This window comes from Alosa sapidissima, chromosome 14, assembly GCF_018492685.1.
Source record: "Alosa sapidissima isolate fAloSap1 chromosome 14, fAloSap1.pri, whole genome shotgun sequence".
Classification (NCBI taxonomy): Eukaryota; Metazoa; Chordata; class Actinopteri; order Clupeiformes; family Clupeidae; genus Alosa; species Alosa sapidissima.
Window position 1 is genome coordinate 23,112,981 of NC_055970.1, and position 24,436 is coordinate 23,137,416.

The following is a 24,436-nucleotide window of genomic DNA, read 5'->3' on the forward strand; positions in this document are numbered from 1 at the left end:
GAGACTTTTATCATTTGTACAAGCATGTCTTGGGAAATCTAAAAAGGGTGATGTTTTGTTTGCTATTGAGAGTGCCTGTGTTCCTCTGCATTCTCAAAAGAGTTTTGCGTTTCCAATCTGTGCCTTTTAAGCACACAAGAGACACTGGGGTTGCCTTCGCACTGGAGCCCAGAATCGAATTTCATTTCCATGAAATTGGTTACTGAAATGGCCTGTGTTGCTCATACAGAGCACGTCTCTACTGAAACAACAGAGCCATGCTGTAAAGGGTGCCATTTATGGCCACCAGCAGACTCCACACAATCTCCAAATGTCACCCATACCAATGTTATATAAAAGCATGCAGAAAGCAGGTGTTTTTTTTATCTTACCTTTTGAAAGTGCTGTTGTTAAATTCAGGGTCATAAAGTGAACATGGCCCGCATAGACGTATAACATCTGAGTGGGATGACACGGTGACTCTGTGTTTATTGTCGCCCTCAGGGGGGGAAGGCTTTGATTTTCTCAGCCAGCTTCCAGCTACTGCGGAGGGCAGGTCAAAGTCACTTCATCTATTCTGTTGCCATAAACGCAGTGATGCATGGGCTCTTGACTACCTGGAGAGCACTAAGCAGGTTGACCCCCCTCGCTTCGTGTCGAAACGCAATCAGGGAGCGGGGGCCTCTGCCAAGTATGCGCCTCCTGATTGAGTTTGAATTGGCTTCACCCCTAGCTGGATATAATCACCCCAAGCGAATGAGATGCCAAGATGCTGAAGATGAGGTGAACTTCACTGTTCCCTTGACATTGAGCGCTGGCCCAGCCCCAGTCCAGCTTGCTTGGCGTGCGGGGGAAGATTTTCTCAATCCCCCCAGCCAATTTAAGGCAGCAACAGCGCATATGCACCCGGAGGGCAAGGCTGCTCGTCGTGCATCTCTAAGTGGTCTTACCCTTCAGCCCCGTAAAACGTCTGATTAAAATAGGCACCTGGGAGAGAGGTGAGCGGGGTCACGACACCTGCCAGATTCTTTCTGCCGAGGCATGCACTTCCTAGGCTGACAGACCAGCGAGCCAGCGAGCCAGCCTGCCCAAACCTGTGAGAGGTGGTCCAGCGGAGTCTTTAGAGGAGATCAATTAATAAGTTCTTCAGCGGTAAGCACCTTCCTGTTTGGCCCTCTTTCTGCAGGAAGAGGTTGGGGAAGTGTCAGTGCAGTCAGTCAGGGAATATGTGCATATTGGAGAGGATTAATGACCTTGTAGGTTGAGTGAGCAGTGGAGGGGCAGGTGGGGGTTGTTTGTTGTTTCGGACTCTCTCGCCCCCTGAGGCGTGCCTCTCTCTCATCCCGAAGGCCGAGAGAGCAATCAGTGACGTTGATTAACAGTTCGCCGCCGCTCGAGAGAGTGTCTCATGATGACTAACCACACACACACACACACACACATCCACACACACACACACTCAGACTGAACAACAGTTCTCACAGCATCTCACAGTTCACCTCCCACCACCTCACACATGCTCACAAGCCGCATTTTACGTTTCTCACGCACAGATATCAGGTGATGTGACAGGGAGTAGTAACAGTGGCACCATGAGGGACTAATGTTGTGTTAGAGTGGGGAGGCAGCTGGGGGTCCTGGGAGAGTAATTAGCGGTGGGTAATTAAGACGGAGGTGTAAATGGTTACCAGGGAGTCAGCGGATTTGCAGGTGCGGAGACAAAGACACACCTGCGGAAGCACACTCAAACGCTCCTCACAGCATCTGGCAGCGTCTGCAGAGCTCCATTCAAAACTACTACAATGTGAAGACTGAGAACATTACTGGGCAGTTATTGTGCAATTCTGTGTAAGTGACACTTCATATTCCATTTATCAGAATATATTAGCTGTTCTCCCAATGTACAGTGATTTCAGGATGAAGCCTTAGAGATCAGACAACACACTTCCTTGTATGGTTTTCACAAGTTCTATCTATCTATCTATCTATCTATCTATCTATCTATCTATCTATCTATCTATGTCTAATGTCATACCATATGCAGTTGAATCAAACAAAAAATAGATTTAATGGACAAAATGCTGATACCACTAGGGTTGATACACGCTTCATGAAGTTTGTGCCATTACCTCTGATTATTCTCATGTCCATTAGATGGCGCTGTGGACTATTTCTCATGAAATCCATGGCAACAGCACACAGTCATTATGTGAGAACAATTTTTATGTGTCAAGACAATTATATGGATATGACAGCTTCTCTGTCAAACCATCACACCACATTTATGAAAATATTCTTTAACATGAGTCCCTAAACGGTTGTTTTGTGGTGCACATACAGTATAATGATGGATCACATTAATTGCGACCTATAGTCAGAATGTTTACCTAAAAAGCCATTACCATTATATATTGAATATTATATTGATCTATTTCTATATAGGCATTTTCAAATACATGGACTTCCATGGACCTCCACTGGAGTGTGGCTAGGGTGTCTGTGTGGATTTCTGTGCTCCTCTGTAGCTTTAAAAGGCAGATCCCTTCAGCCCTGTCAGCTCCTCCCCTCTCACTCCCTACATGACGTCATCGTGGCTTCCCCTGCTGCCTGGACAAATGATTAGAGGAGTTGCTCTGCACACGTTTTTTTCTTCCCTCTCTCTCTGCCTCTCACTCCGCTGTGCTCTTCATTACTGGAGTGACGGCGGCCAAGGGAGCTTGTCAGCCCTCTCTCTCTCTCTCTCTCTTTCTCTCCCCATCTCTTTCTCCCTCTCCCACTCCCTTCAGCGCCAGCAGAGATGTAGTCCTCTCTCCCTTTCCCCCAAACTTCAGTACCCTCTCTGACTTTCAGCGGCTGAGTGACCTTTCCTGCTCTTTCCTCTTGGCTTTTTTTCCCTCCAACAAAAACTCACCTGTCACCTGACCTATGGATCTTCTTTGAGCTTCTTTTTGAGGTTTCTTTTTTTTTTGTGAGGTTGGCCTGACTTGTCTTCTTTTGATTTCTCTCCACTCCTGTCCGTCGGCGAGGACCATGGCCATGAAGGAGACCATCCTGCCCATCAGTGAGGTGTCCGGCCCGTGCCCCTTCCCGGAGGTGGTGGAGCTGAACGTGGGTGGCCAGGTGTACGTGACCAAGCGCTCCACGCTGGTGAGCGTGCCGGACACCACGCTTCACGCCATGTTCACGCGCTGCGCGCCACGCGAGCTCCCCCGCGACTCCCGCGGCCGCGTCTTCATCGACCGCGACGGCTTCCTCTTCCGCTACGTGCTGGACTTCCTGCGCGACCGGCAGCTGGTGCTGCCCGAGCACTTCCCCGAGCGCGAGCGGCTCCAGCGCGAGGCGGAACACTTCCAGCTGGCCGAACTCCTGCGTCTGCTCGGGCCCCGTGTCTCCAAGCAGGGCTCCATGAACGACGAAGGCTGCCAGAGCGACATCGAGGAGAGCTCGCAGAGCAGCGAGCAGCCTGGACGCAACGCCCTGTCCTCCACCAACACGGCCTCCGCCATGACCAACTTGCCGGCCACCAGCTCCACCCCGGACAAGAGGTCCGGCTTCATCACCATCGGTTACCGGGGCTCGTACACCATGGTGCGGGACAACCAGGCCGACGCCAAGTTCCGGCGTGTGGCGCGCATCATGGTGTGCGGGCGCATCGCCCTGGCCAAGGAGGTGTTCGGCGACACGCTCAATGAGAGCCGGGACCCCGACCGGCCACCCGAGAAGTACACATCACGCTTCTACCTGAAGTTCACCTACCTGGAGCAGGCCTTCGACCGACTCTCCGAGTCGGGATTCCAGATGGTGGCGTGCAACTCCACCGGGACGGCCGCCTTTATCAACCAGTACAGGGACGATAAGATCTGGAGCAGCTACACTGAATACATCTTCTTCAGTAAGTTCCTCATAGGCTGCACCATCAGCCTATATCTCCCAACCCCCCTCCACCTTTTCAGGATATACTTTTACACAGTAGCTGTGGTCAAGGTAAGGGCATGGTGAGCGTGTGTCCTCTTTGTGAAGATTGGCACTGATGTTTGATTGACACCTGTGTACATTTCAACTCCAGCGAGCGAGCGAGGAAGGCTCTGATAAAGACACCCGCGCTCGTACTCTGGCAGTTCTGAAAAGAGACGCTCGGATGAGGGTGAGGAGTTAGTGTGCATGTGAATAGGAGCCCGTGGAGAGGTGTGAACAGGACCTTGACATTACACTGAGAATAGCAAGAGAACACAAAAGAGAGAGAGAGAGAGAAGGAGATAAGAGACAGGTAGAGAGACAGTGGAAGAGAGAGAGAGAGGGAGAGAGAGAGATATTAGGCTTGAGATGAGAGAAAGAGGGAAGAGACAGGTAGAAAGGCAGTGGTAGAGAGAAAGAGACTGGCAGATAAATGGTAGTAGAGAGAGAGATAATGTGGGAGAGAAAAAATGGGGGATGAAGAGAAAGAGAGAGAAGAAAGTGACAGTGTGAGAGAGGGAGGGAGAGAGGAGGGGGGACAAAGCTGTGAAAATCAGCTTTTTCTTTGTGAGTCATGTCTGGCAGACAGTAGTGAATATTTGGGTTCACACTCACTCCACTCACACACACAGCCTCACAATGAACCTTTTCAATATATTTCATTTATCTGCCCAGTCCCTAATCCGGTGTTCTCTACCCTGCTGGGGGCTTTTTGGTGGCTTAGCACTGATAAGGGCAGATCACAGTAGGCAACAGTAGAGGATGGAGCGAGATGGACCCACAGAAAAAAAATCCCTATATGATTGACAGGAGGGGAGGGGGAGAGAGATAGGGAAGAGAAAGGAGCCAGAGAGTGAGGGTACCCATGTGTGTGTGTGGGCACGGAGGCAGCGAGTGAGGGTACCCATGTGTGTGGTGGGCACGGAGGCAGCGAGTGAGGGTACCCATGTGTGTGTGTGGGCACGGAGGCAGAGGTTAAGGGACCGTTAATGAAGATAGAGCACTGTTCTCCGTATAAATTGCTAACTGTGGACACTGGGTCTGACTTTAATGCTTGTTCCTACTCCCAGTGCTTACAGTTCAACATATATTACACACAAACAGGCACACACACACACACACACACACACACACACATACATACTCACACATACACACACACACACACACATACATACACACATATGGCAAATTTACAATCATATATCCACCCCAACATAAGTACACACACACACACACACACATCAACCCCTAGTCGACACCACCCCCGCCTCACATGTGTATTATCAGATGTGCATATGCACATCTATTCATGCAGCACAGTCCCCATTCACATGACATGAACATGAAGAAATGCCCACCCACCCCCCCCACGCACACACACACACACACACACACACACACACACACACAAACCCATCCACATGCACACACACACGCACACACACACAGACACACACACACACACACACACACACACACAGTTCCCAACGCTGCCTGTCAGCTCAGATTGCGGGGAGTGTGTCCTCGGGAAGGGAAGACCCTGACAGACAGGCAAGGAGGGGGAGCACTGACAGGGGTGGACGGTCAGAGTGTGTGTGTATACGTGAGTGTGTGAGTGTATGTGTGTGTGTGTGTGTGTGTGTGTGTGTGTGTGTGTGTGTGTGTGTGTGTGTGTGTGTGTGAGTGAGTGTATGTGTGTTTGTGTGTGTGTGTGTGTGGGAGAGGGGTAGGGATGGGGTAGGTCGAGGCGTGTTGACAGAGGTTGTCGGGCAGCTTTAGCATGACGTGTGGCTTCCTCCCCGGGAGCCTACTGCCTTGTTATCTAATCTCCTGTCAGATTGGCCATCACATCTGAGTGTGTGTGTGTGTGTGTGTGTGTACATGTGAGTGGAGGGTGTGTATATATGTGTGCATAGAAGGATGTGTGAGGGTGAGGGTATCTTTTCGTGTGTATGTGTGTTGAGGTAGGTGTGTTAAGGTGTGTGTGTGTCTGTGAGAGAGAGAGTGTGACAGAGAGAGAGTGAGTGAGAGATTGTATGTATGTATGTGAGTGTGTGAGAGAGAGAAAGAGAGAGAGGGTGTGTGTGTGCGGTGTGTGTGTGTGCATGCATGCACGTGTGTGTGTGAGTGTGTGTAAGCCCATCAGGAGGAGGGTCTTGCTGGAGAGCACACTGATTTTCTCAGCTCCATTTGACACCTATGTGTGTGTGTGGGTGTGTGTTTGTCTGTGTGTACGTGTGTGTGTCAGCATGTGTGAATCAACTCCATTTGTCTCCCATTGGTCAGCTCGTTATGGGAAATCACAGGTCACTAGGGGTCACTCTGCTGTCCAGCACTTTACTTTACACAGTACACAACTGTGTTAAGCTTATTCAGCATTACAGAGCTTTTGTTACATTGCAACTACACTATAAAGTATTGAGTAGTAACATGTATGAATAACAGCTTATGCTCTGTTCTTACATGCACACAGATTAGAGATATTATAAAATGCTGGCGTTGTTTAATTTGAGAGGTTTGGTAGATGTTCTGTTACAGTGCCTTGTGGAGCCCCTACCTTGAAGGATTCTTGAAGATCCTTTTGATACAGTGCCCCGTGTAGCCCCTATCTTGAAGGATTCTTCAGTATTCTTGAAGAGCCTTGAGGACACATTGAAATGTTGTTTTCCTCCAGAGTTTCTAATGACATTGACAATGTCTGATGAATATGATGCTCATATTATGTGACATCTTGGCTGCAGGACAGATTGCAGTGTGCGAGCGTGTCTCTTTCCACAAGGTAATTTCAGATGTTCTGTCTAGAGCGTTACTGAGCCCTATCATTATGTCTTTGTTTTTTGCTCGTTTTGTTTTTGTTTTGTTTTGGTCTTGTTTCTGAGGCATAAATGTTTGCAAATGCTGTCTGTGTGCGAAGAAACCGTCAAATGAGAGATTAGTGAGCTGTCAGAGACGCAAGAGCTACACAGGTCTGATAAACAGAGTCCTGTCATCCATCACACCAGGAGGAAAACACTCCATTCCTACTGAACTGCTGCCACTGATAGAGCTTCATCAAGTCACCAGGCACAGGTGGTGGTGGTCAGCACCAGCAAATGAAAAAGGAAATGAATCATTCCAGCTAATCTGTCCACTGAAAGCTGGCTAAGTACTGTTTTTCCCCCTCCTCTACACCAAGAATTCATTTTAATTTGGGATTCGAATGTAACCAATGGTTGTTGTGATGGTGAAGCTGTAATTGGACGATAAGAGGAAGAGAGAGAGAAAGCAGGGAGGAGAATGAGGCTGACGCTGGCTGTGGATTTCATGCCCTGGTGACAGGCGCACCCTCGAAGTCATCGCACGTGACACTCAGGTCATCCACTGGTGCTAAAAACACTGCCCAGCAGAAAACTGAGCGAGACAGGTGATAAAGGCTTAGCAGATGGACTGTCAATAGACTATGAATGAATATTTAAAGGGATTGATTTGGAAGCGACAAGCATCCATATTATCCACTGTGCTAAATGGATGGGGTTTGCTGTGCTTTTCACACTCCCTCACACACTTGCACACGCACGCACACACACACACACACACACACACAAACGCACATGCACTCACACACACACACACACACACAAACGCACATGCACTCACACACACAACCCTCCTAGGTCAAATAAATCACCGGTCAATTAAAACCCAGCTTTGATCACTCATCAGCCATCATTTGTTTTCTCTCTCAGTATTGACTCAATGGAGTATTGACTCTACAGTAAGTATCATGTTGAAGCAACACAGATGTCAGTTTGCTTATCGTGCCCAGAGTCTAATAAATCTGAGGCCATCTTGAGCTTATCTGGTATGAGCCTAGGCCTCACAATGTCTTCTCTTCTCCTCTCTCGTGGATCTCGTGTGTGAGCTGCCAGGATCCCTCCTTGCAGACAGGACAAGATGAGGTGGAGATCCTCCTGTGTGTTCACTGTGTGTGCGTGCGTGTGTGTGTGTGTGTGTGTGTGTGTGTGTGTGTGTGTGTGTATGCGTGTGTGTGTGTGTGTGTGTGTATGCGTGTGTGTGTGTGTGTGTGTGTGTGAGTGTGCATGTGTGTGTGTGTGAGTGTGCATGCGTGTGAGTGTGCATGTGTTTGTGTGTGTGTGTGTGTGTGTGTGTGTGTGTGTGTGTGTGTGTGTGTGTGAGTGTGCATGTGTGTGTTTGTGTGTGTGTGTGTGTCAGTGTGCATGTGTTTGTGTGTGTGTGTGTGTGTGTGTGTGTGTGTGTGTGTCAGTGTGCATGTGTGTATGTGTTTGTGTGTGCGTGGTGTGCCTTGCCATCGTCTCCAGTCAACGTTATGAAAGTCCGGGCGCGGTGCCAGGGGTCCATGAATATGCGGCCAATACTGCACAGCCTGACCGAGCAAAGGTGCCACCACTGACATCGGGGGGCGGACGGCGATGACAAATGCCCTGGCGTGGCGTGGCTGGCACCCTGGTGCGCGCTGCGATGCCAGTCCCCCTGACGCTTGGCGCTGCCATGCACACTCAATCCACAGGCTCATCCGCCAGTGCCACCCTGCCCAGCCTGGAGTCTCTGCATTATTTATGTGCTGCCGCGCGTATACAGCGTGTTATATTGATATTTATGAAGAGCCGAAACCTTTATCCCATCCTGCAAACGAGCATCGCAGGATAATGATGTCAATTTGTCTCTGTTTGAGAGGAAAGAGACGTCGCTGCAGCGGTGTAAATCTGCCTGCTTCATAAAGGAGGTGGGAATGGGCTTTGTAAAGGTTGCTTAGCGAATGAAGTGCCACCAAGGACGGAGGAGCTTGGTCTTTATGAGCATTTAACTTGGTGAAGTGCCAGCTGTCAGTCATTGAGCCGTGGTGCTGGCAGGGATTTGTTCTGAAGTGTTCAACATTTCTTTTAGCTGCATGCAAATGTGCATTCACATTTTAGATACACTCAAATACGTTTATTGGATTCTTTCTGTAGAATGACATCTTATAATTCTGTTAAATGTCGTTCAGGTTTAGACTAAGGTAAGCATCATTCATTCAGCCTTCACACTAAAGAACAATGTTTTAAATTCTAAACTATACATACGTACATACTATGAATTCACCAATGTCATAACACAAAAGTGATATTGGAAAAAAGTTATTTGAGAGAGAAGTGGTAAAACCTCTATATCTCATGTTTGTCTCATTCTCAGGAAGCAAGACAAATGTTGTGTGAACTTCAATATCCTGGACATGGGTCCTTAAACTACCCCAAAAGATAACCAAGACCCTTCGCTTGGTCCAGATAGGCATAATCCGAGGCTTTACCTGGTGAGACTTACTCCTATAGGACTAGACACATACATCATCATTCTTTTATCTCCGCGTCCCAGAGCCCATATCTCCTCACCAAGGGAGAATTAGTCCGAGGGAAATACATTTTATGCCACTAAGTCTCTCCTGAGCCGCCTGGTATTGCTTTGCTATCTCCGTCAAAGTTATTTCATGAAAAAAGGATCCCTTTATTCCATCGCACGGGAGCTATACACACTTGCTGCAGCCAGTCATGTAACATAACGATTCATATATATGCAATGTGTTAGAATGTGTGAAATGCATTACGTACAGTATACTGGCTTACATGGCATGTCCAATGGCATGTTATCTCATTCTCATTTTACATCAGTGAATTGCATAACATGGAAACGAATTGTGCAACGGGGCCAGGGGCTTACCCAAAAAGGATTATACCGATCAAGCCAATTTCCCGGGGTCAGCCAGTGAGCCCTATGTATGTGGTCACCATAAATAAATAAATAAATAAATAAGCAAATCCAACAATGATACATAATAAATAAAAAGACCCTGAACCTCTGTGTTAATGCACCTGTCTGTCATAGATACCACCCAGCCGGCGGCCCATAGGTCCGGTCTGGCGTAACTGCCGTCTCCCCGTTGCCAGGCCTAGCTTGCGGCTGAAGCACCAGCACACAGCTAATCCTCTTTGCGCTGCCCTGATAGTGAAGCATCACCACAAGCCTCCTCTGATCACAAGTCTGATTGCCAGGTCTGCCCAAATCCCACTGTCATCTCCAGCCCCGCCGTCCCCAAGAGAGAGCAGTTACTGTCAGCCAAGATGGCCGCCGGCTCTGAGCTGTATGTGGCCCAGATGTGGCCTGAATCTGCCCTGATGCTGTCTGGGTCCCAATCCCTGTGTTATTTCACACCTCACCACCCATAAAGAGCACAGACTACTGTTGATCCCTTAAAGCACAGCCAGCAGTTGGGAATGATCTTTTATAAGCTGGTCTGAAATGATTATGACCTTTTGAATGTTGTGGTTCAAGGGTTGTGCTTAAATAGTGTTTGGCTGCTAAAAGAGTCAAAGCCAAAGCACTGTACCAACTAATGGAGGTGATAGCCACCATGTGCCCTATCTGCCACTACTGAGGGCAGTTAAGTGGTCAGTGTCTTAGTGATTAGGTTTTGACGTGTATTGCACGTCTCAACAGTTAAGAAGAAATCTTCTAACTTGCATATATTTCGATTACATCCTTAGCCAGTCATTTATCCTATTTGTCTGAATATGATATTATTTTCTTTTGTCTTTGTCTCTATAACTGATATTTTATAGTTTGGGCACCCTGAGATGCTGTATATGGACACAAATAGACACAGCTGTGCATTCAATGTTTAGTAGACATTTGCTACGAGTTGAAAGTCACACTCCCAAATCGCCGACAGAGCCTCACAGCAATCCTTAGTCGTTAGTCATGACGGCATGGCACATCGCATGAAATATTTAACCAAACTGTCGAAAAAAGTTTGTTTTGTACCTTGACAGATGACAGTGTAGAGCCATCACAGTTCAAAGTATCTGAAGGAGGAGAGGTTGACTGGCTGTCATCAACTCAATACCTCTTCTCTTAGTTTGTGCTGCCCTTTACTAGGTGCACGTTATACTGATGCAGGCCCTGACCTGTCTATCCACAGCAATCCTGACAGTGCCACAACACAAGTTTCAGGATGATATTTGTCTTGTGTTGTCAGTGAACCTGAGCACAGTGCCATTATTATATCTGATACATTCACCTTGGTGATACTACAATTGTTTTCCTAATGCATACTAGCCAACAAAAGCATTGTGTATTGTTGTACCATATACCATGTGTTAACATTGCAAAACAATATTTGGTCTTTTCTGTGCTACCCAATCAGAAAGAGAGAGGGAGAGAGAGAGGGAGGGAGAGAGAGATAGACTACATTAGTTTAACATCAGTCAGACTAAATGACTAAACACTTTTGTGGAGAATATGCCCAAAATTAATGATGTGAGTAACAAGGTTATCCACTAATGATAATGATATCTATTCACATTTGGTAGTAAATATCTAGCTGCTGTGTTGGAGAAGGAATCACACTAAATAGCATTTCAGCTGCCTTTGTTTGTTTTGCCTTGGGTTTGGGAAGATCTGGAGGAGAATATAATGAAAAACGAAGAACACGTGATGACTGAGGCCTGAGAGAACCACAGGAGGAAACAAGAAACGTGAGAGTTGTCAGCTCATCAGTATACAGTACAGTTGAAATAATGTTTCTCCAGGACCTATTGGACATAGACATAGGAATGCAACAATCACATGCATACGTGCACAGCTGAGATGATACAACTAGTACAGAGAGCTGTGACACACAGCATAAGATCAGGACATTCTAAAGACCAGGGCATGCTAAAGACTAGGGGATGCTAAAGACCAGGACATGCTAAAGACCGGGGCATGCTAAAGACCAGGGGATGCTAAAGACCAGGACATGCTAAAGACCAGGGGATGCTAAAGACCAGGGCATGCTAAAGACTGGGGCATGCTAAAGACCAGGACATGCTAAAGATCAGGGCATGCTAAAGACCGGGGCATGTCAAGATAAGAGAATATTAAGAGAAGACTAAGAGAATGTATTTTGGATGAAAGTGTTCACTATTAATACTGACAGAGGAAGCAAGTCTTGATTAGACAAAAAGGGAAGAAATATCTCAGGTCATGAAGGTGACTCCAGGTACAGGGAAGGTGCTCTTGAAGTTTTAAAGGACTATTCTCCTTGTCTTGATTAGAGCCAGAACCATGAGATGGATCTTCTTGCATGATTCTGTTTGAGGAAGTGCAATTAGTCTGGTCAGGATAGCCGCAGCTGTCGTCCAGAGAAGAGACGTCAGGCTGTGCTGTCATCCTGACGAAACCGCCGTCTGCTCTGCTTTCCATCTCGTGGTTAACTGAGCGGCTGGATCATGTCACCGTTGACAACAGAGATGGGGACATGGATAGAGGGAAGGTATTTCATGTAGTGACAGATGCAGCAACACAGCTATCACCTTTTCAATATGGAACCGCTGAAACTTTGCTTATGGGAGCCGGGTCTCGGAGATGGATTACCTCCCAGTCACGTGACCGCTGTCAGGATGATGGATCCCCTGCTACCCTGGAAGTTTTACTCGCCTCTCTACACGCTCTCCGGAAACTTCTGTGCGATGGCGGCACACATCAGCATTGCAGCGGTGACTGATGGGTTTTGCCAAGCGTCGAATAAGATGATACGCCGCTGCTGCTGCAGATACCAAGCCTACGGGGCCTACGGTCTTTGTGTGCTGCGCGCTTTGTCAATTAAAGAAGGCTTTTGTTAATTTAGATAAGCGTTTACGATGGCCTCGGCTCAAAGACAGGTAGCAAACCGCCCATGCAAAACAAATAATCCCAGCTCTCCACTGCTTGTGTTGTGCATTGTTCGCCTCAAATCTCCCTGCAAATTTCTCAGTCAGTCAGACAGATAATAAACAACGCTGCAGCTCCTATCTATGAATACTTCATTTACAAAGGCGGCACGCTCCCTGTGGAAGTCGATAAAAATGCTGCGTCTTTAATAAGGAAGAAAGCAATACAACTGCTAATTGAATCGTACAGTTCGGCAGTTAAATCTGATTTGAGAATGCAATCAGTGTGTTCTCTGCAATAGCCTAAATGCTGCTTTTGTCTGCGATTTTAACAAGCAAAAGGAGGACCTGAAGGGAAGAGGAGAGGCGAGAGTCTGTATTCTGTTGGACTGTGAGTTTATACACAGATGGGAATTTCTATGAGCAAGATTACCCAGAAAGCATGAGTGAGCACAATATGTTTACACAGCTCCCACTCACATTGTTTCTAGGACATCACTTTGCCCCCTGAGATATGGCAGCTTCTGTGGCCATCTGTCGCGATACGGCACAGGTTCTCGATAGCCCAGCTCCTCTCAGCCAGATAATTCATTTTTAAATAACACACTAACCACAAGTTAAGGTTTTTCCCCACAAGTGGAATCATTAATTTGCATGTCTTTGAAGCGGGTGAAATGTTGATTTCCCGAGGCCTGAATGAAATGCAGATTGGTGGAAAATGTGTGTAGCGCTATTTGTAGAATACCATGTTCTTCTTCTTCGGTGACGCCGCACGGTGACACACTTCCTTATGCTCCCCCGCAGGCTGAGCTGTGTGTTGAAATTAATACTTGGCAAGTAGTTAATTTCCATCATTCCATAACAAAACCGGTAGTGTTCTTAACCCACAGCACATGTGCATGCTCTCACAGTTACTTTCACTCATACACACACACACACACACACACACACACACACACACACACTGCATTGAACAAACTGCAACAAACAGCCTGCGATTGGCAATGCAAAGTGTGCACCTGTGCTGTTTTTTTTACCCTCTGTGGATCCATGATGTTTATAGTTTAATAGTTTAATCAATACTCCAGCATTTTTCACTAGCTCCTATTTTTGTCATTCACAGTGGAAACAGGATATTTATGGAGCCTGTACAGTCCAGACACCTCACAGACGGTGCTTCCATTACGTAAAACCCTACACGTTACCTTGACACTTAAAACAAATACAGAAAAATATTAGCTTTGAAAAATAGCACATTGCTATAGGATGCCACGGGACCACAACTCGGCCTTGTTCCTGGATGAGCTCAAAGGAATTTGAGACAGGTTATTTCCTGAATGCTATGTACCCTGCCATGTGGCCTTGGTGCTGCCCTCTGAACAGACTCAAGCTACTGTTTTACCCGGTGGGATTACAGTGCCAGCGGAAAGCTTTTCACTTCTTAACGTTTTCTCCCCTCTAGCTTTCTCTCTTCTATTTTACCGTTTCTGTTTCTCCTCCTGGCTTGCACACACGCCACGCCTTTTGCATTTCAATTATAGATTGGCATCGTGGTTGCCTTTCCCCCCTATAATCCATTTTCCCTCAACAAAGGTCAGAATCTGCTTAGCCTGTGAAATCAGTATGTAGCCTGTGATGGCATAAGGGGCTTGGTGGGGCAGAGCCTGAGTCTGAAGGGTTGGCACGACGTGCCCTCTCTTGCCAGCAGGGCACACCTCACTCTCAGTGAAACCTGGCCCGGACTCTCAGTGAAACTCAGCCGCACCATCAATCCCTTGGGGTCCAGTGTGTGCCAACCAGTGAGCGGGAAGTCTCAAATATGCTCTTCAAGAAATACAGTAAAATGCTATTTTACGAATTATTCAAGTAAACTCTGTGCTGAGGTACTTTGAAGCCTTTTGATCAAAGGCCGTTTTCTTGCTGCATCTGTATTGCTGTCCAAAGCATTCATTGGAAAGTAACATTAGTTAGAGGGGCATGCATCACTTTCTGAAGACCTTAGTTGATCTGTATGGTCCAGATGACATTGGAGTGGAGCCTCTGGACCACTGAGTAAAGCTCAGAGTGACATAACCAAGAACCAAAGATTAAGCTGTCAATTACATGGGTGAGTGGAAAGCACAATAACGAGCAATTACGTCTGAGCAAGTATCGCCCTCCACGAGGCAGAGAGTAGCCCTCCTCCTTACACATGTCCTTTGAAGTCAGTTCAGTTTGACTTTTATTTTGATGCATTGCGGTGAGTAACCATTTCAAACAGTGTCTTTTTTCCCTCTCCCAGCGAGGACACATGTAGGGGTAGATTTATGTCTTTGATGTAATTGAGGCTTTATCTTTGCACAGGACTGAACCTTGATTTATTTCTACGACCTCCAGGTGTCTGAACTGTAAAGAGGAAGGAGGAGCAGGCTTTTGAGATCTACCTTTTTTTTGTCCTCAAACTTTGAATTAAGGAGGCAGAGATGAGATCTTGACTGCTGCTTATTCATCTCTGACCTGTATTTTTTTTTTTTACCCACAAGCTCACATATTCTTTTGGGACTCTGACTTCATGGTTTGATGGCTTTGCAAGTTAAATGAAAGTGTTTTTGTACAGTTCAAATGAAATTTGCAGTGATTTTGTTTTGAACTGTGCCTACTCATCGGAACAGTCAAAGGGAAGGGGTTCTGTCACATGTAATATGAGACTATACATGAAGACCTTCATTTTAAACGTAATTGAACTGCCATTCAGTTATACACAAACATAAATGGACATATGGATATTGCCTATTGGGATCTAGCATTGTTAAGGCCACTTGCAACACATCCATTATGATTTATGGGTCATAAGGGAATTAGGCATGCATATTGGCTCAAAATTATTTGAGTAGCCTCACTTTCTACACAATCAATCATAAATAGCTGATTTAGTCATTACAGTTACATATACATTTCAAATTACTTAACGGTCCAAAACATTGTTTTGTGTTGAGACATGGCAGTCATATGTTTGCCAGTGTCTGTAAAGGGACTGAGATAGCTCTGCCTCTCCCAATGGGAAACTGGCCATGTGTCTACTGATGATAATGAGGCCACTCCATGCTGGAGGAGCCTTCCAAAATGACCCGGGTCCCAAACTCCCTTTATAGCACCAGTAATCAGCCCCACGGGGTGCGGAATATCACCCAGGACATATGGCAGCAGCAGGGGTTGGGTTGTATCGCCATCATGCTGCACCTCTGGGATGGTGACCTCAGGTCTTTGTGACTCCTCTTGAAGTCCTCTGGAGGTCTGATTAATCGCTCCTACATTATTTTGCTTTGTTGGACAAACAATGGAAAAGGTGACAGATCACATCTTTGTTTTTAGAAATTGCCATAATTATCTAGTCCTCCATCTATTTAGGAGAGGTACGATGCAATGATTACAGCCATTACTCGAATCACAGGAGACAGTGCATTTATTTAAATAAATAAATAAACATATATACATGTATGTGTGTGTATCTTCTCTTTGGTTGAGCTAAACTACATTTTGATGTATTTATTTATTCAACAGACAATTCCCCACATATCATTTAAGTTAATGCATGTGCGTTTTGTCTGCTCATAAGCTAGTTGATACTCGCTCAATGCACTGACTGGTACTGATTTACACAATGCACTATTCCAATAGATAACCTCACATAATCGTGTTAAGGTCCCATGAACTGGCTCAACTAATAACTGAATTGTACATCAGTTATAAGTACTTGGCTGGTTTTGATTAGGCTAGATTGTGTAACATTATTTAGGGTTACTAACATGTCGTAACACGGCATATTGTACTTCCTGTTAAATGGGAATGCTGACTTGAGTCTGTATGAATCTTCAGCTGATTTACGTTCTGGTTTTAGAGGCCTTTTGGTGTGCTGCCATGGTCTCTCGAGGCACAGAGGGAAGCTAATGGACCTCCTGGATCTGTGAGATCTAGATATTGACATTTAATCACCAATTAGAGGACACTGTAATTACATCCCATTAACAGGCCCACAGGCTTCACTCACGTCTCCCTCTCCCAGAACAGTTCCACTGGGTGGAGGCAAGAGACCGAACATACTCTGTCATTATAGTATGTGCTGTGTATGTGCGCTATTTCCGTGTTTAATGTGATATCCATGTGTGTGTTACCTTTAATACGGGAGTTGAATGAGAAAGCTGACATTTTGTATGCTAATGATTCTGTTGTAGAACTTCATTATCAACTTCTCCAATCTCTGTGGGAAGCATGAACCTTTCCCCTTTTAAGACCAAAGTAGTTTTTTTTCAGTTGAGTTCAAATGGGAAAAGCTCAGTCAGCTCTACACAAAGCTCATAATTTTCATCCAACGGAAATGGAAGCCAGCTGTTTTTAGAAAAATGTGCCACTGCTGGATTAGCCAGCTCATTAGCTTCATAAACCCGCGAAGCAGCATGAATGAACATACCCCTGCACACCACTGAGGAGGGCTTTAATGCACACATCCAGTAATTGTTTCATAACAGCTCACTCCCACGCAAATAATTATCTAAATTGAAAGTGATTTGGTGCAATTTTCTAACCCCATTTCAGTTTAACGTTAGATGTTGTATGTGTGTTTGTTGTTGTTTGTGTGTTCCTGCACAGGGCCCTCCATGAAGACAGTCTCGTCGCCGAAGCAGGACAGCGGCGAAGAGCCCAAGTCGGACAAGATGCCCGACAAGGGCAGCGAGAGCGGTGCCTCGCTCAACGAGCTCTCCACCTCCAGCTCGGAGACGCACTCGGAGGCCACGTCGCCCCAAGATGCCCCGCTGGCCCTGGCCCAGGTGCTGAGCGTGGGTGGCTCGCCCGCTGCCCCCTGCGGTGCCCTGCACTCCGTCTCGCGGCCACCCAGCACGCTGACGCTTGGCCGCCCGCCCAAGAAGGGCTCGTCCGTGCAGTGGATGGAGCTGCCCAAGGAGGACCTGCAGGACAAGCGGCGCAACAGCGAGCTCTTCCAGTCGATGAGCAGCGGCGTCGGGGGAGCAGGGCTGAGGGAGGGCCGGGGTGGGGGCGGCCTGGGCCGCAGGAGGGCCACCGAGAGACCCAATGCCGAGGAGGAGATGAAGCAGTGCATCAGGGACTTCAACAACATCAAGATCCCACCCACGTTCCCCGAGCGCAAGAGACAGTGGCAGTCGGAGCTGCTGCAGAAGTACGGCCTATAGAACAGAGCCTCAGGACTACAGGGAGAACAGGAAGAGACCTGAATAGAAACAGATAGGAACAAGAGAGAGGAGAACATTGGTGTCTGAGAGTTCCTCTTGTCCAGTGTTCCATTCATGTGACTGGGACTTTTTTCTTTCTTGCTTGTCATGATTTTGAACTTTCTTCTAGGCACAAGTGGAGTTCCGACATGATAACCACTTTTTCAAGTTCCTCTGGTCACGGAGTGGGAGTTTTAGAAAAACGTAGAAAAGTACCCTAGTTCCATTTCACTTATTAAGCTCCAACACTGACAGGACTGTATTGAGCATACTTTTTACAATATTCTGGAGGATTGACCCTTTCAAAGCATAGAGCAGGGAGGGTTTTTTTGTTGAAAGAGTAGAAATTGCCTGAGAGCGAATATCTTCTGACAACTTTTCAGAGAACCCAGAATTATGCCTCGAGGCCTCCCTACTAGCATCAGACAGCTACTGCAGAGAAACCTCAGCTCACAGCACTGCAGACGCCAATGTCTTGGTCCCATCAGACTACCAGAGCCGATGTCTTGAGTTCCACTCAACTTCAAACGGGTGTTTCAACTTCTACAGGGCAGACGGATTGGTCTGTTTCTGTCATAAGATGTAGATCGAGTACAGACCACTCTTAGAACAGGTATAGAACAGGACACCTCAATCACTTTAAAGCACAAAACACGTATGGACTGCATTTTCTAGAGAACTGGGCATGATTTTGAAACCTAGGAGTGTTTTGGCTGTCATGGAAAAAGGTCAGGTTCACATTTCTGTGACAGCAGCATGACAAGCTTAGCTGATGGAGGTGAGATTGTGGAGTGCGTGGAGAAACTGTTGACAATGAGCCAGAGCATCAGTGAGCGCTGTGAGGACTCTTAAGTCTCCAGGCACCTCACAGACTGCTCCTCTTGGTCAGCCACGAGACCGTCAGACATAGCAAAGATAAATAAGTGTTTCTGAGTCACATGCCGTGACTACTAGTGTTATCAGACGTATATGACGACTGTGTGTTTATTTATTAACTTATTATTCATTCATTTATTTATTTATTTATTTCTGCAGAAGTATTTGATGATGTTGAGATAGGTCTGTCCATTAATGGCTGTACATGTTTGTCCATGTTTATTTATCTGTTGAGACAGACATTGTTTTTTATTTTGAGGTGTTTTCATATGTCACAGTAGTGCCCGTGATGTATTACTGAGAATAGAAAGACATATATGATCATGACATTGTGTGATATGATTTATGTAATACTCAATGAGAAAAAGAGAGAAAGGGAGGATGGGAGGGACAGCATTTTATCCAACTTGTCATTTGGTTCTATCCAGTAGCTCTTAGCTTCTTATTCAGATTTGGCTTGGTTTGAAGAATAATCATTGTTAACAACACTGTTACAGTAACAACAGCCATAGCCATTTAGGCCAGTCCCATATTTAAATTCAAGCACACTTCATTAAGCTAATCAAAACAGGACTGATTTGCTGCTTATCTGAATTGTCTGAATGAGGCAGGTCAATAGGAGGCTGCAAGAAAAAAAAAACTCTCCTGTAGTATTGAAGCTATGATTTTAGGAGCTAATCAAACCATATAATAATGCAGTTGCAATCATACTTACGAATATATTGTATAACAGAATCAGCTTAGGTTGACAAAATTGGAAACTATTTTAGGTACCTTGTTGTGCAATATTCATTATTTTATGTTATTTGTAACCATACAATGAAACAATGTGGCATACTTTTACAAGTAATCATTTCATAGACACATTGTTTCTAAATAACATACATAAAATGAAAAATGTGTGCATAAAGTCAGCACAATCTGCAATGAATTTCTTGCTCGACTGCAATGCTGGAGGCAGGGCCAGATCAGGACTGGCAAAGTACCCAAGGAAAAGAGCCATCTGAGAGATGCCTAGAACCCAGACAAGGTGCTCATAGAACCCTGTTAAGACCATAAGCACACATATAGACATTACTGGCCAATGCACAAGCCTAATGTTCCCCATGCTGAATGTGACACGAGTGCTTCTGTTCTGCTGTACGTGTAAAACAGATGCTGAGAGTACGATTTAAGACATGTGCTTCAGTCCGTTGTTATCAGTTGTTTGTTTGTTTGTGTTAGTTTGTTGTTGATTTGATCCTCTGTCCAGTAATAAAAGTGTTGCGTAAACATGATAAAGCTGCCGTTTGAATGCTTGCCATGTAGTGCTATTGGGTGCTATTTAGTGATATAAAGCCTGTGAGGTTAAAACAAATAGTTTTACTTTATGCTCATTGGCTTCAGAGACTCAACAACAATGTCCTGTAGATGAAGCAACACATTTATGTTCAAAAATGTCGAGTGATCTTTACGATGAGAGTTGTGACTTCATGAATGTATTGAACAGTGTGTTCCCATTTTAGTGCAGCATGAGGCATCAGAGAGAAGCAAAGCACGGGCGATTAATTAATCCTGCACTGAGGAGTCACAAGAGGAAACTTTCAAACAATGGAGACAAGGGGCTCTCCATATTATTCTGTCTGACAGCCATTCACAGACACAATTGAGAGCAGGCAGACTTGTTTGGAGTTTGGCATTTAGATGAATGATGGAATGATGGGGCCTCGAGGGGGGAAAGGGCTTGCTTCATTCATCATACGCTCGAGACCCCTATCTGTATTGCGACGGCTTCAAATATCAGTTCAAATATCTCCACAGTGAATTACGAGGCCGCTGTTAAAAAAAAAACACGAAAGATTGAGAGAACGTCCCCCGCTATTCCCCGCGCATACAGTCGGAGTGATGGGGGGCGTTAATCCAAATGGGCGAAATTTGAAAACGCCGCCTGCCACTTTGATTTCATGGCCTCTTAACAAGACCACATGCGCCAGTGTGACAGCTGAGATGGTCCCTAATGAAAAACAGCCCATTTCCTTGGCACTAAAACACAGATCTGGCGGGCGGCTGGAGGAGGAATGTGTGATCGTGTTTGGGTGGAAAACAAACGATGAAGATTCCTGCACCGTTGTTCCCATATTTCCATGGCAACTTCAGAATAAGTAGCTCTCTATGCACAATGAGAGCGGCTCACGCTCTACCTCTTTGTCCCTGTCTCTCTCGTCTCCTACCTCTCTGTCTCTCCATTATGCCCCTCTCTGCTTCTATCTTTTGCCCTCGGTACTTCTCTCTCTCTCTCTCTCTCTCCCTCCCTCTCTTTTTTCCTCTCTCTCCCTGAACACACGCTTGGGCGTTTTTTTAAAACACAAACCCCTCACGTCAACAGTCACGGCAGCCCTGTGTGGCGCAGGGGAAAATGACAGCCATAATTATGAGGTACTCATAAGCTTATCCATCATGCTGCGCAACAGACAGGGGAGGCCATGCAAGCAGTGTGTGAATACATTATGCATCGCCTACAGTAGACCACTCACTGATCTGTAACTGCGATGTGCTGCTCAGCCAACTGTGACATTTGCTCTAAGAATTATGTGCGCTAAATGCGCTCATGCCACGTTTAGGTATAAAATATGGACAAGGGAGTCATCACAAGCAAGCGCATTGACAGGTGCACGCATATAGCTTCTGGATGAGAACGCCTCATTCTTTTCTATAATGGCCAAATTTGCATGAAACTCCAATCAAATGAATTTGAATCAAATGAATTCTTGAGGCATGCAGGAACCCTTAATTTCTCCATCACTCTATGTGAACAACAGATGGGCATATGGGGCATGAAATGCAGTTGCGTGCTGTCAAGACTTTTTATTCTTTGGTTAAGCATCATAGACTGGGTAGCCTCTGCATCGGTGGACACTGATCAAATGTAAACTGAAGTGAAGTGAAGTTGGACAAGAAGCAATTTATTTCTGACAGTTCGTGGAGTACATTTGCAAAAGATTGAACCCAGCTGGTGGTGCAGTCCCCATAATTCATTTTCTTCTAACTAAAGTGTGATGGTGAATTCACATGCACTGGTATTAGCTTAAAGGCTGCTGGTTTTTTCTGTGAAAATGTGGATGGAACACACTTCAGCAGGTAGGGCTGAATAGACCCGCTGCCTTACAGTCGCCTTGCTGAGTGCCCTAGTGAAGGTTGAGGACTGAAGAGCTGTCGCTGGTATTGATCGCGTCTACAGTAAAATAATGTTGAACAGCCTCGGTGGGGTCTGCATTGATCTCAATGGCTCAGATTCTTAAATGAGATGAATTGCTAAAAATGTGTTCAGTTTACCAGGCTTTAAAAACCACTTAGAGGGTACCAATTATTAGAAATTATTGAGGCATTGAATAAATGTCCAGCATAGATAGAAGGTCGGAAATGGTGTGTGTGTGTGTGTGTGTGTGTGTGTGTGTGTGTGTGTGTGTGTGTGTGTGTGTGTGTGTGTGTGTGTGTGTGTGTGTGTGTGTGTGCAGGGGGCGGTAGTACTGTAGGTTCAACCAGTCTGAAATGCTGTGTGCATTTGTGTGCACAATATAAAGAGAACTCAACTATCCCCACAGAAAGCTGGCAATATACCTGTAGCAGACAGATGATGAGCAAAATACACAGATAAACAGATGAGGAAGTAGAGGCCTGTCTGGTTCAAATGAAGACAGCTTAATGGCTTAGCTTCCGCAGCACTTTGCTCTGTGTAGCAGTAAGCAGTAGCACTCCATGCACAAATCACAAAACGGAATTGTCTAGAAAGTGCTTCCCTTATACACAAAGCTTTAATCAAAACTCTATCCTGGGGCCCCATCCAACTTCTCTCCGGTCAGCACTTTTGCATGCGAACCGCTGCTGGGCTGAAGAGGAACAGTCGAGAGACGGGGAGGGAATTAACAGTGAAACGAACACTCCAACAGAACGTCACTGGCTAGATGAATGGTCTGGTAACAGGCGGCGGCGGTGGCAGCTGCCAGATTTGAGTGCGTGCCTCGTCTGGCCCGCGCTCTCAGCCTGGGTGGCAGCCTGCATTAGGTTCTGCGCGGCAGAGATTGGGGGCTTAGGGTGGGATGGTGGGCTCTGCATTGCGCAGTCATACATGTGTCTGCTTGAGTGCAAAATGTTGTATGTATATATGTGTGTGCGTGTGTGTGCGTGTGTGTGTGTGTGTGTGTGTGTGTGTGTGTGTGTGCGTGTGTGTGTGTGTGTGTGTGTGAGAGAGAGAGAGAGAGAGAGAGAGGGAGAGGGAGAGAGAGAGAGAAAGAGAGAAAGCTTTAGGATGTTCAGGTCTGTTTGTGTTTTGCTTCTGTATGTGCGCGTATGCATCTGTGTGTATGTGTGCATGTGTGTGTGTGCATGTGTGTGTATGCATGTGTGTTTGTGCGTGTGTGTGTGTGTGTATGCATGTGTGCGTGTGTGTGTATGTTTGTATGTATGTGTGGTGTGTGCGTCTGCGTGTGTGTGTGTGTGTGTGTGCGTGTATCTGTGTGTATCTTTGTGTGTGTGGTGTGTGTGTGTGTGTGTGTGTATGTCTGTGTGTGTGTGCATGTGTGTGTTTGTGTGTATGTTTGTGTGTGTGCGTGTGTAATGTGCATGCTGAAAAGCTGCACCTCCCTGCTGTACTGCTGTGCTCGTGTTTCCGCCGTGCGCCCTAATTGAGCTCAATGCATCTGAGCACCGAGCCTCCCACTGATTAGTGCCACCAAGAAGATAAGGCTGGCATAATGGACTCCCAATCAGCGTGCCATTCATCTCCAACCAAGCTGGACACAAGACCGTCTAACGCATCCGCATCCTGAGTGCCTGCAGGGGACAGGCTGTGTGTGTGTGTGTGTGTGTGTGGGGCGGGGGGGTTGGTCACTGTATGCGTCTGTGTCCCTCACCACCACTGTTCAGACCACAGGCTTCAGTTGCAGCCTTTCAGTGAGGCAGCAGCTAATCGGCCCCTTACGCAATTAAATTAGCCAGCAGAACTCATTTGCCTTTTCTACGCGGTCCTTCACGGCATTTAGGACGCAGTTCTAATAACACCGTTCTAAATGGAAGGAGAGGGAGTTTGAAGAACTGAAATCAAACACTAAAATTCTCACAGGCCCATTTTAGGTTAAAAGGCAGTAGCTTACTCATGAAAGCATTAGTTGATGTCATTGAAAACAGATGTGAGATTGGTTTGTTTCAGATGCTCAGATGTAGTGTACATACAGTATTTGTTGGCACTCGCAAGCGTACTCCCTGAGCAGACATCCTGCCTCTAGCCAAATGATGTGGGAGAGGGATGTTTAACAAAAAGTTTTATCTACACTATGTTGTAACTGAGTGGCTTTACTAAAATGATATACACACTGGTTTGTGACTGTGTTCTGTCAGACTGTGGCTGAGTCAGACTGACTCATCCAGATCTAAGCCAGATGAAAAGCCTCATGAAAAAGAACTGTAGAAATCTTACTGTATTTGGGGACAAAATGTTATAGTAATGTTACAGAAATACTGTAGATATAATATGAATCGTATAGTATTTTGGGACATACTACATGCTATAGAAGTACTATAAGACTGACAGGAACAGTATAGTTAGTCACAGATATTTCTATTCGCAAAGGATTAGGAATTAATGGCTTATTAATTCATACTGATGTTTTTTTTGTCTGTTTATTTTAATGAAGCACACAAAATTGCAGTCAGTACATACATCCAGAGCCTAACACTAACATT

The 24,436-nt window shown here is 46.0% G+C and overlaps 1 protein-coding gene across 1 annotated transcript; it reads left to right on the plus strand.

The window, feature by feature from the left end:
* Window positions 1-2,430: 2,430 nt before the first annotated feature.
* On the plus strand, window positions 2,431-19,979 carry kctd8 (potassium channel tetramerization domain containing 8). Its single transcript, XM_042061182.1, has 2 exons — window positions 2,431-3,871; window positions 17,244-19,979. Exons 1-2 carry the CDS (start codon window positions 3,010-3,012, stop codon window positions 17,801-17,803), a joined length of 1,422 nt encoding a protein of 473 aa, XP_041917116.1. The 5' UTR covers window positions 2,431-3,009; the 3' UTR covers window positions 17,804-19,979.
* Window positions 19,980-24,436: the final 4,457 nt, after the last annotated feature.

Bases quoted from the DNA above. Each gene is read 5' to 3' on its own strand.
- kctd8 (XM_042061182.1), top strand. From the start codon at position 3,010: ATGGCCATGAAGGAGACCATCCTGCCCATCAGTGAGGTGTCCGGCCCG. The intron at 3,872-17,243 runs GTAAGTTCCTCA...GTTCCTGCACAG, and splicing joins CACTGAATACATCTTCTTCA to GGCCCTCCATGAAGACAGTC.